This window comes from Pezoporus flaviventris, unplaced genomic scaffold, assembly GCF_033815535.1.
Source record: "Pezoporus flaviventris isolate CSIRO_AGI_PZ_B2104156 unplaced genomic scaffold, CSIRO_AGI_Pfla_v1 ptg000213l, whole genome shotgun sequence".
Classification (NCBI taxonomy): domain Eukaryota; kingdom Metazoa; phylum Chordata; class Aves; order Psittaciformes; family Psittacidae; genus Pezoporus; species Pezoporus flaviventris.
Window position 1 is genome coordinate 10348663 of NW_026892761.1, and position 19964 is coordinate 10368626.

Below are 19964 nucleotides of genomic sequence, written 5' to 3' on the forward strand. Positions count from 1 at the left end.
AAAGGACAAATATAGACTTTCATAAACTGGTTTGAGTTGGAAAGGACCTTAAAGCTCATCCAGTTCCAACCCCCTGCCACGGGCAGGGACACCTCTGGCTAGAGCAGGTTGCTCAAAGCGCTGTCCAACCTGAGATAGCTGGGATAGTACTCGGACCTTTCCCTCTCCGTACGGTTTGATGCCTGCAGTAGGATGAGCGCCTTGCTCAGGAGCATGACCGGGCGTTATCACCCTTTTCCTCTATAACCCCTGATCTACCCGTGCGTTCTCCGAAACCCGGCTCAAACACGAAGGCCTGGCACGAAGCCTTTCCCCGTAGCAGAGCTCCCAGCACAGTGCTGAGGAGCCCCGGTGCGAGGGGCCGGGCCCGCAGGGGACCGGGTACTCCCCGCCTCCCCCAGGCCGCGCCCGCTTCCTCCGCCTCATCCGGGTCCCGCTCCCCGCCCGTCCCGGCGCGCTGCCCTCCTGCGGTGCCCGACGCTGCCGCCGGGGGCCGCCCTCGCCGCTGTGGTGCCCGCCCCGCGGAGCCGGCGCCGGGCGCTGGGGCGGAGCCGCGCGGTCGGGCCGGGCCAGGCCGAGCCGAGCCGAGCCGAGCCGAGCCGGGTCGGGCCGGGGGCAGGAAGATGGCGAACGTGCAGCTGGAGTTCCAGGCCAGTGCGGGCGAGGCGGACCCGCAGAGCCGCCCGCTGCTCGTCCTGGGCCAGCTCCACAACCTGCACCGCCTGCCCTGGGCCCAGCTGCGGGGCAAGCTGCAGCCGCGGGTCACCGAGGAGGTGAGGCCAGGCCCGGCGGGAGCGCGGTGGCCCCGTCCCCGCCTTCACCCCCTCGATGCGGCGGCCCCAACGCGGAGGGAGCGCGGCTCCCGCTGGGCACTGCCCCCAGGGTCCCTCGAGGCCGCGCCCTCCCGCCTCGGCCCGGAGCGGCCGCGTGGTGCGGGGCAGGCGGGGGCTCTCCCGGCCTGCGGGTGCGTGCGCGGCGCCGGGCCTGCCGCGGCGAGGGGCCAGCTCTGACCCGCAGAGACCGAGGGTTCGCCCTGTGAAAGCCCCTCGGAGCGGCCCGTAACGGGAAAATAAAGCGGCATGAGCCGGTCCTCGCTCAGCGGGCCGGGCTTGGGAGCGGCGGCGGGCAGCAGCCGGAGCCTGTTGTTGCGGCGGGACCCGCGCAGCCGTTCCCTAGCCGCGGGTGAGGCACCGCGGCTCCGTTCCCCCCCGGTTGGCGGCGTTGCCGGTTGCGGTTCTCCGGGGGCGGGAGGCCGAGCCAGCGCTGCGGGGTGGCGGTGCTGGCTGGTGGCAGCACAACCGGGCTACATCGCGGCTTCTGGGCCGCTGTGTGTGTCAGGTGGTTCTGCGCTCCCTGGTCTCTCACGGCAGTGTTTAGCTTGTTATGTATTTGTTTTTAATTAAATTACTACGTGAAGCAGTAACTGAGGACTAGGAAATCAATCATCTATTTATCACTAATGAAACTGCCTCAACTTGAAACTCTGAACCAGCCTTTGTATTAAATGGTGTGGTTTTACATTTTAGTTCCTGTGGCTTGTAAGAGATGCCTGCAATGGAAAGCACATTTGTGTTTTTTGGTTAATAAACAGGTTTGTCGTATTTCCTGTTTCATTTTACTCAAGAGGTTATTGCATTTAGAAGCTTGCGCACAATTTCTTTGTTCCAGCACTTAAAATCCTGTAGCGTTCCAGAATACAGTGGGAATGAGATGGGAAGAAAAGTCTGATGCAATTCTTTGTCTTCAAACTCCTTTTTTATCTCCTCAGATATGGCAATCTGCTTTAAGCACTCTGAATCCAAACCCCACCGACAGCTGTCCTCTCTACCTGAATTACGCCACTGTGGCTGCTCTGCCTTCCAGGGTCAGCCGGCACAACAGTCCATCTGCGGCTCAGTTCATCACCCGCCTGGTTAGAAATTGCCTTCCGGGAGGTGTCAACAGATGTATTGTTGTAAGTGGCCATTTGAAAATGCTTCTGGTGCAATGTCTAGTCAAGTGTTTTCTCAACTTCTCGTGATTTTAAGCTGTCTCCAAGGAGACTGGAGGTGGGCAAGTTTTACAGATATAATTATACTGACATTTATAAGTGGTTTTGCACTGACACATAAACAAGAGCTAACTATAACAGCTTATGCATGCTCAAGCAGTTGGAGGGAATTAAGGGTGGATGTGTATGGAATGTTCTCAATTAGAAGTGGCCATGCAAAGGAAACCAGTAGTGGCTTTTCTCAAACTAGGATGTATGATGTTAACACGTGGTTTAGAAGGTTGGTATAGCCTGCGTGTAGGGTGCTGTGTCCGTACTGTGCAACCCATTTATGGTGCCTTTTTGTGTTATTCGGTGAGTTTTAAAAGTCTTAGTGCAAGCCAGTGCTCCAGTGTGAGTCGTTTGCAGGACAAGCTCTTGGACTGCTTTGGTCATCTTCTCTGTGAGCCTGATGAGTTTGTTATTTTTTTCTGTGGCTTCTCCAGATTAATTCAGATTCTGAGGTTGTTAGAGAAGACTCTTACAGTCAGTAACAAAATCTAATTATACCTTTCACTTGGAAAACTTATTTGCAAGAGTAATAACTCTACTTAGTAATTTTTTCCCCTATAGTTAACTTTGAAAATATTTAGCTATAACTGCTTTCCATTGGTAATTTCTGTAATGAACTTCAGGAAAATGTTCTACATGGTTAAAAGCTTTTGGATTAATCTTAGCCACATTCTCATATAATTTCCCTCTGTTTCATTTGTTTTATGAACACATATTGATGGTTCCCAGGCTGGTTTTTGTTGTCTTGATCTGTAGGCTAACTTGTGTTAATTGCACTAGTGTAATTAAAGCAGTCCAGCTCTCTTACGAGGATATCCTAATTCCTGCACAGCCAAGTCCAGTGTAATTCCATACAGGAAGTGAGCAGAATCAGTTTGATGTGGTACTGGTTGTACTGCCCCTCCATCCATGCAAAACATAACACATGTCTTGATTCAGATATCAGTTATTTCCCACCCACCTCAATTTTTTATTCACCCTCTTACCAGTAATATCACAGGTCCTTTTAAATGGAGTCTTCCGCATCCCTGATGGTGTCTGACTTGTTTGTATTCTGGCTTGTGTTTCAGATGGTCTGTGAACGGTCTGAAGTCTTTGCTTCTGCTTGTGCGTTGGCCAGGGCGTTCCCATTGTTCACGCATCGGTCCAGTGCATCAAGACGCACAGAGAAGAAAACTGTAACAGTAGAGTTTTTCCTGGTTGGACAAAACAATGGACCAATAGAAGTGGCAACACTTAAAGTAAGATTTTGGGTCTTTTCCATAATATTTTTTTCCATTATTCCTTGAAATATCTTTTATTTGGGTTTTTTTCAGTTTGTTGCATGCACAAATATATGTCTCAGGCTGCATACAAATAGGTGTTGTGTCTAAAGTAATAAACTGTCCTAGATCAAAGTTCCTTGAAATTGATCAGATCACAGCTGATTGAACATGTTAGTGCAGAAAAGGCTGAGGATGTTACTCAAAATTTAGATTTCAGGGATGGAAAACACCAAACAAATAGCACAAAGACAATGTCTCCCTTGTCATGTTTATCGTAGATGCAGATAGTGTATTTTTAACTTTTAATGTTACATTGCTTTTGGTGTGTGGGCTTCTCACTTTCTTTTACCCAGGCAAAATTTGTTTGTAGCTATAAAGGTGAATATCACAGTGAAGTCACTAAAACTTGCTTATTATGGAAGCACATATGGCCTCTGCTATTTCTGTCTGATATAACGCTGGCTGAGTTTTCCTAGCAGAACTGTAGCAAAAAAACTAGACCCTAGGAAATCGTATAGCTCACAGATGAGCTATACATAACAGTTGAATAATTTAAGTCACCTTTCAGTAGCAGATAATCAAAGACTGTTTCCCTTGTACCTATTACAAAGAGGAAACTCCACATCGGGTAACTTCTAGTACGCTAAGTCCTTCTTCTCCAAGATCCTGACTTAAAAGCTATTCCAAGGTTTGCACATAAGCTGTTGGGCAACCTCCTGCTCAGTGCTCCAGGTTCTGTGTTTCAGTAAAGATGGACATTCACTTAGCTGGATCAGTCAGTGAGGTTATACAAATTCCCTACAAATTTGGCAAAGGGTACAGTTTTGCTGCATCTGAAATTCACAGAATTGCAGCTTTAGGGTATTTTTTTTTTTCTTTCAGTATCTTTTCCTCCATACTTTGTCCTTACTCTATGAACTGATTTGGCTACAGCAAATGATGCCAGATAGTTTTCAGGAAGGTGACAGAGGTGCTATGAGTACAACTGTTGGTCATTCAATTTTTCCGTGCTTCAAATCAGGAAAACCATAGCTGGTGTCAAAACCAATTCCTTTGGATAGGTAGATTCCAAACCATTTGGGTTATTTATAACTTAAAAAACAAAGCTGAAATTATTTCTACCTCCTGTTCTTGCCCTTGATGTCAATGCCAAAACTATTACTGGCTTCCTCCAAGCTAAGTGTCCACCCTTTAAATTCAACCAGCACCAGACAGCTAATGTACAGCATGGATGAAGAAGCACGTAGTAGGATTTTTTTTTTTTGCTAAAAAACCTCTCCCTCAGCATGTTGTTGTATTTTGCACCTACTGCATTGTCCAGGATATTTTATGATGAGGACTAGAGGGATTATCATAGTTTTATAAGGCACTTATAAAGGCTGTCATTATTCATGTTCTCTTGAGTACCCTGGAAGCCAAACCCAGGCACAGCTTATTTCTGTAAGTCATATTGTTTCCCTCAGACTTGGCTTTTGGGTAAGCATATAGGTAACCTCCATTTACCTGCATGGCCCTAATGGTGAATCACTCTTCCCCAAAGCTAACTTGCCTCTCAAGGAGGCCCTTATGCCTTTAGGGGAAGTAAAGCAATCAAAAGTAATTGTAGGCAATCGGGCACCATACCAAAGCAATCCAGTGTTTGAGTCTGCTGGGAGACAGCATGTACAGTTCTTAGACCAGTCTGGCCAAGCCAAACTTCAAATACTTCAGCAAAAATGAATACCCAACATATGAGATTCCTTCAAAAGCTATCTTGACTCTCCCATCAGCTGTGTGTGGTCTTCAGTATAGTGTGGCTACTGGAAAGCTTGAACAACGTTTCCTACACCTAGTCTTGCTTCAGGTGATTGATTCACAGGATTAAAAGTTGAAGCTTAGTGTCTGGTGCCCTCATTGGCCTTTTTGCCAGGAGGCTCCTTCTTTAAGGACATGGCCTCTTCCTGCTGTCAACTGTTACAGTTCTGTCCACTCTTGCCTAGATAGGTTTTTACTCCGTCCAGGTTGGGGTCAGTTCATTTTGCCACAGGAATGAGGAAACAGGTGAGATGCATGCATGTTTTACACAAATATGAAATATTCCACATTCCCCAAGGGTCTGCCATGTACAGTGTCTTACGGCAGTAATCTTTATTGCGCTCAGCCACTCTGCCTGCTGTGAGTAAACTGCTGTTTCGAATGTCATAGATTACATAATCTCTGCAGGCTTCCAGTCCTAGCAGCCTACAAGATCATTGTGACTTCCTGAATTTTCTTCCTCTTATCTTTCTTTTCTCCACCTCACATTGCCTTCTTGATCTCCTGTTGATAGTGGAGAGTGCTGCTAATTTTGCAATATCATTTCGCTGCGGGAAAGAATACAGTTGCTTAGAAATTACAGCACAGGAAAATATAGCTTAATCTTAACAAATACAAAAAATAATGGTTAGCACGGTTGACATTATTTAATACCATACAGCTGCCTGTGATTGGTTGCAGTTAAGCATTAATATGATCCAGAGGAGCCATACATCTGGTGTACACTGCATAGGACTACATGCAAAGCTATGTAGAAAACCAGCCAAACCAAGGCTAGTTCTCACGTGTCCTCACTTATTTTCATAGTGTCTGGCAAGTGCTACAGAAGGAGTCAGGCTGGCTGCTCGAATTGTGGACACCCCATGCAATGAGATGAACACAGATAACTTTCTGGAGGTACGTAATAACACCTGATGAGTAAGAGTTACTAATTGTAAGTCTAGACTGCAGTAATCAGGAACTACGGTTGTTATCTCTTAACAAAACCTGTATGTCAGCAGTGGGAAGCACATCAAAGAACCTATCCAAGGATGCAGAGGCTATTTCTTTGGCCTTTAATATTTCCTAGAACTTTGCTAAGTTGGAAGGAGGCTGAGTGTACACTTGGGTTAAGGCACTAGGAGTCAGAAGACATGAGTTTTTTAATTCGGTCATGACACTGGCTTCTTTGCCAATGCTAGTGTTGTCTTAAGCCTGGTGGCGATTAATGTTTCTGAAGTTACAGGACAAAAGTTGACATGTTTCCAAATGAGTTTTATCATGAAGATCTGGAAAATATTCCTGTCCTATGGCATCATGATCCAACAGAGTGAACAGCTGGCCTTTACCTCTAAAGATTTGTTTCATTGGCGGAGCTTAAAGGTCAAATTTCTGTTTCATGCCATAGTAAATGAAGGATGTCTTAGTGGAATTAGGCCATTAGGAATTAGGCTGGAAAACCAGCACTGCTCCCAGAATTGTGAGTGTTTTTATGCGTATGCATGCAAAAATCACACAAAACCCTTAAGGGAGTACCTGTACGTATGGAAAGACACAAGTATGTCTTTCTGATAACTGACTGACAATATCCTTTTTCTTTTGTTGATTAAGGAAATCAGAAAAGTTGGCAAGGATCTTGGGATTACTCCTACCATTATTCGAGATGAGGAGCTGAAAGAAAGAGGCTTTGGAGGTATATCTTGTTGAAAATTCAGCTTGTTTCCTAGCAGTTAATTGCAATGTTTTGCCTTCTCCATTGTAATGTTTTATTTGTACATTTCTGAAACGGTTTTATTTGCCATAGCATTCCAAGAAAATAGGCACAGATTGCTCCCTGCAGTTTTTCTTCCTCACAAGTGGTTTAATTCCATGTTTTCCAGGTATCTACGGAGTAGGCAAGGCAGCTCTGCATCCTCCAGCCCTGGCAGTTCTCAGTCACACTCCAGATGGTGCTACGCAGACCATTGCATGGGTGGGCAAAGGTATTGTGTATGACACTGGAGGACTCAGCATTAAGGGAAAGGTACATAAGCACTTGTTCTTCTGCTGTCTTTGCTTATGGTGTTGTTTTCTGATGGAAATGATTCAGTTGATGTCTGTAGGAAACCAAAGCATGTTTATTTGGGTAAAAATTTGACCTACTTTCATCCGTATGGACACAAACTATTGGGGAGAAGACCAAATAGGATTCAAGGAACACTTGCAGAGCAGTTAAATAATTACCTGTATTTTGCTCTTGTAAGTATTGCCCACTGCTAGGAGAAAACTAGAAACAAAGATTTTTTAATTCCTGATTTTGGACATGGATCCAGAACCCATTTGAGTTGGCCTCAGTGTAAATGTTGTAAAAAACCTTTTTCTTTTCTAACAAATTAGCAGCAGAGGTTTAGTATTTTCCAGTTCTAAGGCAAAAGCCAACAATAAGCAGATGCACATGTTCTGTGTTGCTGCTATAGCTGAGCACTGTCAAAACCAGAGGTACAGAAGCATCAGAAATGTGTTAGTTTTTAGCAGGTATTGCTGTGAAATTCTCTTTTAAAGAATAAAAGAAATACAAACCTGGTTGTCTTTAAACAGACTACGATGCCTGGAATGAAACGAGACTGTGGTGGAGCAGCTGCTATTTTGGGTGCCTTCAAAGCCACTGTAAAGCAAGTAAGTAAAATGTGTTAATTGATATCATGTTATCCCAGCATTGCCAGGGAGCAGTCTGGCTTTTGGATGTATTCCTGGATATGGAGGCCAGTCTAATCCTGGAGTTCTGACCTGCCACTGCTATTAGTGATCTTGAGCCCCTCTTTCAGGAAAATACTTTAGATCTTTACTGGGATCTTGAGAATTGTGAGAAATTCCTTGAGTGCAATTTATTTTTTTTAGGAGTCTTTCTTAAATGTCAGGGTTTGTTCTGCAGCCTCAGTGGTTTCTAGTTCCTTGAGTCAGATTTATACTTGAGTTATCCAGTGCTGATTTTGTTTAAACTGTGGGATTTGGGGCAGCTGTCATCACCTTCGCAAAGAAATGGATGAGTGACTCTGGGATATAAAGTCTGTCCATATTCCAAATCCTGTGCCAGTTCTAATATTAACCTGCTGGGGAAGTGGCAGCTCTTGGGGAGCTGCTTGTTGGTTTGCTCCTGTGGTCAGAAAATAGTATGGGAGCTGAGAAGAGGCCAGGTATTGAAATACGAAGAATTAAAAACCAGCATGTTGTGCTTTAACAATAGGAGCTGGGGAAAAGAAGTGGCTGCTGCCAATAAAACTCTGCCCTCTCCACAAATCTGGTGACTGAATCCTGCTGACAGAGCAGCTGTTGCCTCCAAGGAGTATCCAAAGTTCAAAGAATATTTACTGCTGCAGATTAATGCATAGATCTGATGGAAGCTTTGTCCAGGGGATGGTCAGTGCCAAATTCCCATTTCTCAACAGTTCAGCTCTGTGCCTTGGCCCTAGCAGCATGTTTGATGTGGAAAGGTTGTAAACTTCACAGTTATCTGCAGAGACTTCAAATTGAAAACAGATTTGTGAGCTGCATCTTAGGCAAAACTGTTTTCCATAACCACGTCCTTCAGAAAGTTAGGTCGTGTGTTTGCAAGGGACAGGAGCTAGAACTTGGGCAGTGCTTTGGGAGGGTCTGGGAAAGCCATGGATGTGGTACGTTCTTTCAGTGATTCAGTTCCTGTTTCCAGAGTAGTTCTGTGTGCAGTTGTCTGCACTGAGAGAAGTTGCATTCACAATTAGTAGGTGAGAAAGTAAGTGATCTATCATTTCACATGCAATTACTGGGACAATGAACAAACTGGCAGTGATACATTTGGACAAATTGAGCCTGAGTATGACAGGCTGTCAGACCTCACAAGAAATCTGTGCCTTTATATGTAAAAACAAGAGAATTCTATCACTGCTTAATTTTACAACCTTGGGTAAGAAGGCCTGTTAATGAAATCCAGACAGAAAATGTATTCAGATAAGCAGTGGCAAGAATTTGTCAATGTTGCTGGTTCAAGACTTTTTCTTTTAATGCTCTTAATAGTATGAATCTAGAAGAGTTTTACATTAGCTATGCTTTGTTACAGAGACTGGAGCTGGAAAGGTGTGGGATAGAAAGCTGAGTGGGAAGAGGGGCTGAGGTTGTTAACCAACTTCAGAAAGTATCTGCCTAAATGCTGTTCAACAGTTTTACGGCATGATTTAAAAAGGCTTTGGACGGCAAAATGAAGCAAGTGATTTTTTTCCTAGAAAGATGCCTTTTATCCATTGTGAACTTTCCAACACAAGGGAGGAGAGAAAAACATTCACTTAGAGTTTGCAAAATCCTTGTTGAGCTTCATGTTAAGACAGTGAATCCTGCTTTGACAAGCTACGGACAGAAGGGATTCAGGACAAGGCAGCTCGTACTGGAAGCAGGTTTTCATTTTTTTTGATAGTAGATTAACCACGTCTCCTACTTGGAGGAGGAAAACTTGGTGGGGTCCAGTAAGAGATTGTGAGTAGAGTAAGGTTTTTGCTGCACAGGCTGTTTTGGAAGAGCAAAAGGTCGTAGATGGAAGGTTATCTCATCAACAGTGCTGTTTGCCCACTGGCTTCTAGAAGCTGCCTGTTACTTTGAAAGGTTTTGATTGATGCATTTACCCTTTAGACTTCACAACATGCACTGATTCAGCAAGTCCATATTTCTTCAGCTATGGACTTTTATCAAGAGATTAACAGTAAAACTGACCCTGGTTTCCCCAGGAATTTGATGGTTTTCCGGCTAAGTATTCCAGTTTTAGCCAGGCTTTACATGGAAAGAGAAAGGATAGATCTGGTAGCATGTATCTGACCTGTGGTGCAGGATGGATGCGGAAGGGCAGTGAACTGTGTGCAGGTGGGAGATCCACTGGGATATGTTGTTTCTACCACATACCAGGATTGCCACAATCAAAATAACTTTCCAAAAATTCTCACAGATGGAATCTGTTCACCTGGGGTTGATTTTTTTTTTTTTTTAGGGAAAGTATACTGTACACAAATGGCTGCATATTAGCATTTATTGTTTCCATAAGTTTCCACTATTGCTGTAGGCTCTTCCCCAGCATGGCAGAAATTATGGCAAGGAGCTCAGTTTCTCAAGTGGCCCCAGGTGTATCTTTGTTGTTATTGGAGGCTAAATAAAAACAATGGAAAAATCAGGGTTTGGAAATTAATCCCAAGCATCCTCACTGGCTGTGTAATGTCCTCCCACAAACCTTTTAATTGTCACATTAAAGGCATCCGTTGCTGGATCTTTCCTTTGTGGCTGTGAAAGTTGGAGTTACACAGTGCGGATGTGTTGTTTGTGATCTCTGTTGTGAGTCAGTGCTAGAGTTGTGTTAAAATCGGGTGACTGAAGCATTGCATCACTGGAGATGCATTCTGTTGGTTTTCACACGAGGGGTACTGTTACTTCAGTGATTTGGGGTTTGGTTTTGGTGAGCTTGGCAGTTTCCTGGTGAGCTCAGGGGAAGACCTTACTGGAGCTGGCTGTAAAGAGCTGAACACGCTCTTCCCAGGGAATCCGGTTTAACTAAACAGCTCCTTCCAGTTGCACCTGCACATTTCATATAAAAGATGTTTTAATTTGGATACCTTGCCACTGAGAGAAGGTTGTACTCATCACTGCTTAATTGACAAGAGCTTTTCTAGGTCACTGCCCCATTTGTCACATGCATATAGGCATTTATTCACTCTTCAGCGCGAACTCTAAAACCAGTATTAGATGTTACCTCCTTGCTTGCTTTCTGTAGCTCATGGCCTCAGCTTCAAGATACAAGATGTTCCTCATAGATTTCCCAATAACACATGTAATTAGTGGCATTGCTGTCAAGAAGTCATGATCCCTCATTGATTTCTGTCCAAATAAATTAGCTTGATGTGAATCAAAAGCTCTTTCTTTCCTATGATTGTTACAGGGTTTTAAAGACAATCTTCATGCTGTTTTTTGTTTGGCTGAGAATGCAGTTGGACCACGTGCAACAAGACCTGATGACATTCATGTTCTTTACTCTGGAAAGTAAGATTATATCTACCCTTTCCACAGAAACATTGAGAGGAAATGCCAGCTTTGGTTCTGTTAGTGTGAGTGCCATGCAGATTGTGAGCCTGTCCCTCATCTGCTTCCCTGAATAGTGATAATAGTATTTCAGACAGCCATAGTAGGGAGTTAATGCAAGTGTGCTTAGAATTTTCTGTTGGGTATGTAAATACACATCAAAACGCGTATTATGAGCTGAAGTTTTCTTAAAGCACTCAGGTTTAGGTGTTTTCTCTGTCCCCATCTGTATTCTATATGGTCACAGAGGCAGACTGCCACTGTCTCTCTTCTTGTTTTAAGCAGAGTATGATACCTCTTTGTATGGCAATAATTAATAAAATCCCAGCTTAACATGGTAGGCATTATACAGGCCTAACAAATAAGACCCAACCATGAGGACAGTGCTATTAAAACCATTTTCCATGTGTGCTCTGTCTGGATGCTTGTAGCTGGGGAATAAGGAGCCATCCAGAATTGCGGAGCCAAATAGGAAAGCACATTAAGTTTGAGTCTGCTTTTTCATCCAGTATTCTAGTCCAGACAGATGAGTTAACTTCCAGCCTGAAGCACTGTTGTATTAAATGTCCTCTCTTCTTCCTAGAACTGTGGAAATCAATAACACTGATGCAGAAGGTAGACTGATACTGGCTGATGGAGTGGCTTACGCATGCAAAGATCTTGGAGCTGATATAATTCTTGATATGGCCACTCTTACTGGAGCTCAGGTACTGATACAGAACTTCTAACAGACAGGGTGCATCCTTCTGCTGTCTGTACATTATACGCTGCTTTGCCTCTATCCTGCTAGTCTTTGGGGGAAAGTAGATGTTGTGAACTGTTGTGCTTGATGGTGGGTTCCTAAACTTGTGCAAGAGAAAGTTGCCAACAGCAACCCTAGAAAACTAATCCTCTGTGCACGTGACATAGGCCATGAGTGTGTGACATTTATAGCTGCATTACTCAAGCAGGAGGTTTTTTGTTCTTTATGCAGTTTTTTTGCTTTTGCATACTCAAAGTTGTATTTTCCTGATGACACTGGCAGCTGATGTAAGCTATCCACTACTCAGTGTTTGCAAGTCAGTAGCTTAATAATCAGCAGAACTGATTTGATGATAGTCGTCAGGAATTTTCTTGTCCATAAAATGGCTTATGTAAGTCATACACAGAATGATGCAAGTGTACAAAATTAATGCTATTGTTATTTAAAATCTGTTCCTGTTTTATAGGTTGTGTTGATGAGCAGTGATTCTTGTAGCTTAACTTTCTAGAAAATAAATTGATCTTCATATCAGGAGGAGAAATGGTGGCAAATTTTAGAAGCATGGCTGTTGCCTTCATTGGTGTAAATATCAGTCCTTTGAAAATCTCTCATCATTATCCTGCTGGAACAGTGGTGTGATGGTGGCTTCTGTGTTTTGTATATTTGGAAGGAAGCAATTTTTCCAAGGAGTGAGGATGTTAAATTCAAACTGTTTGTGTAATTGACACACATTGCTGGGGTATCCTCTGTAAAGTGATAAGAGTTTGCTTGCTCAGTAACTGTAAAGAAACATTTTTGTGGAGCAGTGGTTTGAATAGGCCAGACAAATGCAGACTGTTTCCCTGCAGAATAGATTTACAGAGATGTTAAAAGAGTCAGAGTAGCTGCAATGTCTTTGTCCACATTTGTAACGTTAACTTCTTGTGGAATAGTTTTGAAACTTTTTTTCTTGGTGGTTTTGTTAGATGGAAAGCAGCTGTTAGTGCTGAGAGGGAGCAGTACAGAGTTATTGTACCCAGCACACTTAAGGTGAATCCTTCCTGATTATTTTCTTATTTTACTAGGGAATTGCTACAGGAAAGTATCATGCTGCTGTCCTTACCAATAATGAAGAGTGGGAGAAAGCTTGCGTTAAAGCTGGCAGGAACTGTGGGGACTTGGTCCATCCTCTTGTGTATTGCCCTGAGCTCCACTTCAGTGAATTTACCTCTGCTGTAGCTGATATGAAAAACTCTGTGGCAGTAAGATTTGTTTTCTTTTAAATTTCATTTGTTACATAAAAATGTGTGTTTCTAGATAATGTGCTGACCTGTCGGTAACTGGCTGAAAGCTTTTCATGTGGAATGTATTCACAGAAATGAGCCATGTAATTAGGTCTTCAGGGTCTTTTACCTGGGGATTTTGCAGGCTGTATGTTACTACACTGATAACTTAGTGTCAATTTTAAACAAGGTGGCTTGCTTAATCTTCAGGCTGCTTGCGTTCAGGCATGGCCCTAAGATGAATTTAATGCCATCCAGAGGGACCTCAACACACTTGTGAGGTGGGCTAATGCCAGCCTCATGAAGTTTAACCATGCCAAGTGCAAGGTCCTACACCTGGGTCGGAGCAATCCCAGGCACAGCTACAGGTTGGGCAGAGAAGAGATTCAGAGCAGTCCTGTGGAGAAGGACTTGGGGGTGTTGGTCTATAAGAAGACGAACATGAGCCAGCAGTGTGTGCTTGCAGCCCAGAAAGCAACCGTATCCTGGGCTGCATCAAAAGGAGCGTGACCAGCAGGTCAAAGGAGGTGATCCTGCCCCTCTGCTCTGCTCTTGAGACCTCACCTGGAGCATTGTGTGCAGTTCTGGTATCCTCAACATAAAAAGGACATGGAACTGTTGGAACAAGTCCAGAGGAGGGCACGAGGATGATCAGGGGCTGGAGCACCTCCTGTATGGAGACAGGCTGAGGAAGTTGGGGCTGTTCAGCCTGGAGAAGAGAAGGCTGCATGGAGACCTCGTAGCAGCCTTCCAGTATCTGAAGGGGGCCTATAGGGATGCTGGGGAGGGACTCTTCATTAGGGACTGTAGTGATAGGACAAGGGGTGATGGATTAAAACAGAAACAGGGGAAGTTTAGATTGGATATAAGGAGGAAATTCTTTACTGTAAGGGTGGTGAGGCACTGGAATGGGTTGCCAGGGAGGTTGTGAATGTTCCATCCCTGGCAGTGTTCAAGACCAGGTTGGATGAAGCCTTGCGTGACATGGTTTAGTGTGAGGTGTTCCTGCCCATGGCAGGGGGGTTGGAAATGGATGATCTTAAGGTCCTTTCCAACCCTAACTATTCTATGAATGCTAAATTCCTGAATGGAGATGGTTTAAGAAGTAAAGACTGGTATTCCTCAGATCATGTATAACCAGCAGGGGCTGTACCTGGGAATGCAGAAACCAGGAAATTGAGGACAGGGGCCTTGGGGATTGCTGCAGCTGCTTTTGCTGCGTTTGTGAGTTAAGTTTCAAAAACACTGCAGAAAGGAGCTTTGCAAAATAACTATTATTGAACAGGGCCAGGCTGCTACCAGGGATTAAGTCTAATGATGTACATCGTAGTTGTTTTGCAAGACTGTGTTTTAGGGCCGTTCATTAAGGTTTGAACTAGATCTGCACAACTGTCTTTTCTATAAGATGGAATAGGCAAGAATAAAAGACCTTGACATTTCCTTTTCTTGCAAGACCATCCATATTCTTATTATTTCTGCAGGACCGAGACAATACTCCAAGCTCCTGTGCTGGGCTCTTCATTGCTTCTCACATTGGCTTTGACTGGCCTGGAGTCTGGGTCCATATAGACATTGCTGCCCCTGTTCATGCAGTGAGTATGTTCCTGTGACTTCTGGTCCTTTCCTGAGCAGGCAAACTAGGTAAAGGAAACTGCATAGGCCTGCTGATACTCTGAATTCTGTGCCATCAAATTCAAAGAGAATTGGGTGAAGAGTTCTTTTGAAAAGCGTTGACCTTTCATCTGGGTTGGGAATTTCTTTGTTTTGGTTCCTTGATCTGTTCCTATTTTTCATTTGATTTTAAAGTATTCTAATGGTCGCTTTGATCAGCAACATCGTTATCATTGTAAACTTCAACAGCATGCCTGCTTTCTGCCTGTGGCAATAATCCTAGCCTTCCATTTACACCCACATTGTTTTGTTAAGATGATTGACCAGAGTTGATCATCCTGCCTGCTGACCTGCAGCAGAGAAAACATTTGTTTCCTCCTGGGGATTTCCCCTCCTCCCTTTGATGGAACTTGTGTATATTCTTTTTTCCTAAAAGCCAACCAATTTACTCCCCCCCCCTTTTTTAAAAACAGACTTACTTAGCTCGTACTGCAAATCCATGCTTCTGCTGGAGGGAGCATTCCCAGCCCTGAGCAGTGCTAGCATAAATCGGCCCTTGAGTCAGTGGGAGCTCTGTTCTCACGTGAGTCAACCAAGATGCTGATTGAATCTGAACGGGACAGACTCCAGTAGCAGTAAGGATGCAGAAGCAGAATCTGAGCAAGCCTGCCAGGGACCCTGAGTAGTGTCTGTGGCCCTGCACCATCACCGCTCTTGTTGAGCGAGACGTAAACTAAAACTAGGTTCAGATTCTACAATCTGAAGTGTGAATTGTTTGGGTTTATTTTTTATTCCTAGGGTGAACGAGCTACTGGCTATGGCGTGGCTTTATTGCTGTCCCTGTTTGGAGGGGCATCTGAAGACCCTTTGCTTAACATGGTGTCCCCTCTTGGGTGCAATGGAGAATCTCACACTGAAGATATGGAGAGGGATTCCAAACGGCGGCGCCTGGTTTAATGCGCCGCAGCCCTAAGTGACGGGGTGCGTGGGTTGCCTCACTTTGCACTGATTCATTCTCAAGCAATGAAAATGTCACACATCAGAAATTGCCATGTCTTTTTTTTTTTTTACTATTGTAAGATTTATTACTTGTTTCTGATAAAAACAGCCTGATTACTTGTGGTTTTTTAAATTATTGGTGCACACAGTTGCTGAACAGTATCAGTGGCGCAGAGTCCATTCTCAACTAACTGTATCAGGAAAAGGATACATTCTCCTCTGAGCTCATCACAAAACCTAACTAAGTGCATTAATGCATGAGAAGCTCTCGCTAGTCTGAAGAAGCAACTGCAGCTCTTGCTTAAGAAGCCTTCTGAATTACTTATTAAATGTGAGGTTTTATCAGATGTTTCCGCAGTCCTCACTGCATCGCAGAACAACAGGACGAGAAAAACTTCTGTAGACTTGGCTTAGTCAGTGACAATTTAGCTTAGCAGCAAAAGAGATGTAATGAGAAAGACCTATGGAAAATACGGTGCTGTTTCCGCATGTTTAATGTTTTTCTGACCAGTAAAATCAGCGAGAGCAGTCCAGAACATATCTCTACGCATATCTTTCACATACAAGTTGCAGGATGTATTCATGTTAAATGAGGAAAACAATAGAGGGACTGTGATTGAGTAAAATCGGTTTACAAAGCAGAGTGGTTTCTTGCCACTTAATAAATTTATTATTATTATTAAAGCAGTTGACATATCCCATGTGGTGTTTCATGATGTTATTTACACTTCTAAGAACACTGAGTGCTCCAGAAGTTTGTGTGCGACATCATTACTCTGTTCCAGTTCCTTTTCTCAGCACTCATACATGTGAAAACAGACCTAATAGAGTAACAGCCTATACCCAATGGTTCAGGAGGTCCTGCAGAACTTCATTTGTTTGATTCAGCTGTAATCAGGGGTGCATAGTATTCATTCCCTTAGAGAGCTTACAGGCGCTAGTTTGGCTTGGATGCCTATGGGAAATGACTTGCCCCAGTTTATGTAATGTCAGTGGCAGAGTTGGGAACAGAGTGACCAGGCTTTAATTAGTGCTGGTCCCTGCCCAGCGGTCCAAGCGTCAGCCTTTGGAAGCATTTCTTGGCTCAACCAGAGTGTTGATGGTGAAAAATCCCACCCAGCACACACTCTTGGCTGCTCTGCAGATAAAGTCAAGCTGAGCTGTGATGGATTACACCTTTTCCTGTTTCAGAGGTGATCTCTGGAGAGAACTGGTGCTAGGTTTTAGATGGAGTTCCAGCAATGAGGGTTAGGCATGAGTCTTTTTGGCTAAAGACTTCATGGAAAGCTTAATGCAGGAGGGAGAAGAAACATTTTTCATTCTGGTTTTGTGGTGATACTTGATTCTTAGAATGTGGTGGGTTTTAAGAGAAAAAGAAAACCAGAACTTCATTATTTTCTATATTGGCTTCTCCTTTGCTGGTCTGGTTCCCTGGTCCACTGATCATAGTTTTAAGAGATTTATATATAAATGAGTTCTGCCTTTGGTCATTCGAGATGCTCAGTGTAAAGCACTGTCTGGTACCAAAAGCTGTTAAGTGAGGTGTGTGGGTGAAGAGTTATTTTCAGTACAGGCTCAGTCTGACCACTGAAGCTAATGGTAAAAGGTTCTGCTTTCAGAGCTCTGAAATCAAGTCTTCAGGCTCCGTCTTGTAGAAACACTTCAAATTAATCAGTTCTCATTCTGAAATTTAGGGTTTTGCTAAAACGAGTTGGGTTTTTTACGTGAAACTGTAGCCTGTGGGTTTGTGCCCTAGGGCTGAATTCTGTTGTTCACTGAATGCAGCAAGCCCAGATAAAGGAAAAATTCAGTTTTGATGGCTGATTCCCATATTCTTCGATTTTGCTGTCTCAGAGCATACCCTTCTGCTGGATCTCATTTGGAAGGCACTTCATAGAAGCTATGTTTCAAAAGAAATACCTCATATTAAGGAGATCTAATATGAAAAGCAAAGGGGATAAGTATTAAAAATCAAAACCTGAAAACCAGCTTAGTTTTCGTTACACAGAATAAAATACAATCAATCCAACACCTGATGGTAAAAAGCACTGATGCTGCCTCTGTTTGAGACATACAAAATAAAAACAAGGCTTTTCTGGTTTTTTGCTTTCAGTTCCATAACAAAATCTCTTGCTGTTCCCAATGTACATTATTATTTCCTTCCCTTTAGCTAAGAGCTGTATTCTCTAGAGTAGAAGCTCAGGACCTACACAAGGCAATGGATTGTGAGCTGTATTTGCCACAGAAATTATTCTCCCTCTTCTGTGTTTCACAGAGCTTACACTGGGATCGTTCCTGTTAAGCTCACAATGTTTCTTAGCCCCCTAATGAGTAGAATCTTAGTTCCTTCAAGACCCACTGCCACCATCTGGATTGACTTACCTACTGTCAGGTGCTGGGCACTTCTAACCTGCTGCAGCATTTGCCCTGAAGTGTCTTGGTGTGAGATATGGAAGCAATCAATGAAAGGGGAGATCCCCAAACTTCCTTAGAGGTAGCAGATGGTGTCAGAAATCAGTATATGGGACCGTTACTAAACACAGATAACCCTGTGCTGAGCAGCAAGGCTGGAATTTGGTCTCTGCAGCTGCCACCCACTTGTGCTGACTGCTATGTGGCCTGAAGCAAGCAGAGTGCAGTTTGATGTTCTTACTGCCTCATCCAGCACTCCACAATGACTCATGCATTGAGCTTTACAATCCCCTCTCTGTGACAAAGCAGCAGGTATTTCAGGAAACAGTTCCAGACACCAGAGGTTGACCTCAGTGGCTTTAGGTGACTACACTTGAAATATACTCTGGCATCATTTAAGCAACTTCAGATAGAAACACCCCTGCCCTGGGCAGGGTGTGCTTGCAGAGTGCTGTAAAGCTGGGTCCTCCACACTGCAGGTACCCTGACCAACCCCTCAAAAGCAGCACAGGGCTGGGTGGGTTGCTGAGGGTTACCTCAGTGTACAACCAGAGAACTGAAACTCGGGGGCTCCCAAGCTTCAGGTTCCCACATCTCACACTCCCCAGCTGCCTTCTGAGCACCTGCAGGAGGTGGAGCAGTGTCACAGAGGACCTGATACCGGTCTCCAGAAGCAGCATAAAGCCAGGCAGGTGCCTCTCTAGGTTGTTCTGCAGGAATTAGAGCTTACATTGCTACAGCTGTGGGCCCAGTACTTTGAACAGGAGGTTGACAATTAAGCATGAGTTAATACACGCCCTCAGGCGATTTCCTTCTCATTTCCTCCTTGGAGCTGGGCTGCTACTACCTGAGAATGGTCCAGTGGAAGCTGACATAAGCAGCAGGTGAGTTAGCAAGCTCCTTTGCCATGGCCACCCAGCTCAGGGGGTGAAATCCGCAGCAGATGAGCACAGACTTGGTGACAAGCGATGCCCTCTGGACAATAGGTTGCTATGAGCTGTGTGGCAGACTTGGGAGGGGAGGACAAGGGTGATCTGCTGGGTTGCTTGGAGTTGGTGGTTTATGGATTGTCCAAGGCCAACATGTTCAGTCAGGGAAAAACCTGGCTGTGATGTTTCCAGCTGGTGATCCTCACTGCAGGAAAGGCCTTTTCTGACTGCTGCCTTTTTACCGGGAGCAAATGAAACCAGTGGCATCTTTTGGTGTGTTTCGGTGCTGCCAGGGGCTGTCTGAGCTGGGACTGGCGACAGGCGCATCACCAGGGCTTTGCCGAGGGCTCAGTCCGTACAGGGAAGATGCAAAACACTGCTTATGGATTAACTTGCTGGGCAGTACTGGCTCTGTGAAGGTGTTTACATGGTGTGGTAGTGACAGGCACGCACCTCTGGTGTGCTGATACAGAACTTCATGGTGTCTGATACGGTGCTGGATGCAATTTGTTGTCCAGGTCGAGTAGAGGAGCTAGTACAGTGCCATGCACAAGTACCACAATTCACTGTGTGCGCATCTTTAAACCGTACAGGAGTCCTGCACTCGTGTATCGGGTTCTTGGGCGGTGCTTTCTGTGTGAAGGGCATAGTGCTTTGTCAGGCTGATGTACGCTGCTTCAGTAAAAGGCACCAAAGTCTTCTGCTGAGAACTCATGGAGACTGGTTACCTGGAGAGGAGTCTGACAGGATGCTCTAAGTGTGGCCCTTACAGCACCAGGGCTACATGTAGCCTGAGGGGGTGAATTAGCCTAGTCCCTTACCACAGCTATAGAGAGAAAAGTTATTCTGGGGGATACAAGCTTC

At 44.5% G+C, this 19964-nt stretch overlaps 1 protein-coding gene across 2 annotated transcripts; it reads left to right on the plus strand.

Moving 5' to 3' along the window:
• The first annotated feature begins 564 nt into the window (after positions 1-564).
• NPEPL1 (aminopeptidase like 1) lies at positions 565-15865 on the plus strand. Of its 2 annotated transcripts, XM_061442073.1 has the most exons (12): positions 566-773; positions 1769-1954; positions 3112-3282; positions 5908-5997; positions 6691-6772; positions 6960-7102; positions 7657-7734; positions 11006-11106; positions 11729-11852; positions 12952-13128; positions 14631-14741; positions 15559-15865. In XM_061442073.1, the coding sequence occupies exons 1-12, from the start codon at positions 624-626 to the stop codon at positions 15715-15717; spliced, it is 1572 nt and encodes a 523-aa protein (XP_061298057.1). In that variant the 5' UTR covers positions 566-623; the 3' UTR covers positions 15718-15865. The 2 variants fall into 2 exon arrangements, with proteins under 2 accessions (XP_061298058.1, XP_061298057.1); XM_061442074.1 differs by lacking the exons at positions 11006-11106; positions 11729-11852 and having other exon boundaries at positions 565-773.
• Positions 15866-19964: the final 4099 nt, after the last annotated feature.

Excerpts from the sequence above, each read along its gene's own strand:
- NPEPL1 (XM_061442073.1), top strand. The coding sequence starts at position 624 with ATGGCGAACGTGCAGCTGGAGTTCCAGGCCAGTGCGGGCGAGGCGGAC. Across the intron at positions 1,955-3,111 it reads GTGTCAACAGATGTATTGTT|ATGGTCTGTGAACGGTCTGA; the intron begins GTAAGTGGCCAT and ends CTTGTGTTTCAG. Across the intron at positions 11,853-12,951 it reads CCACTCTTACTGGAGCTCAG|GGAATTGCTACAGGAAAGTA; the intron begins GTACTGATACAG and ends TTATTTTACTAG.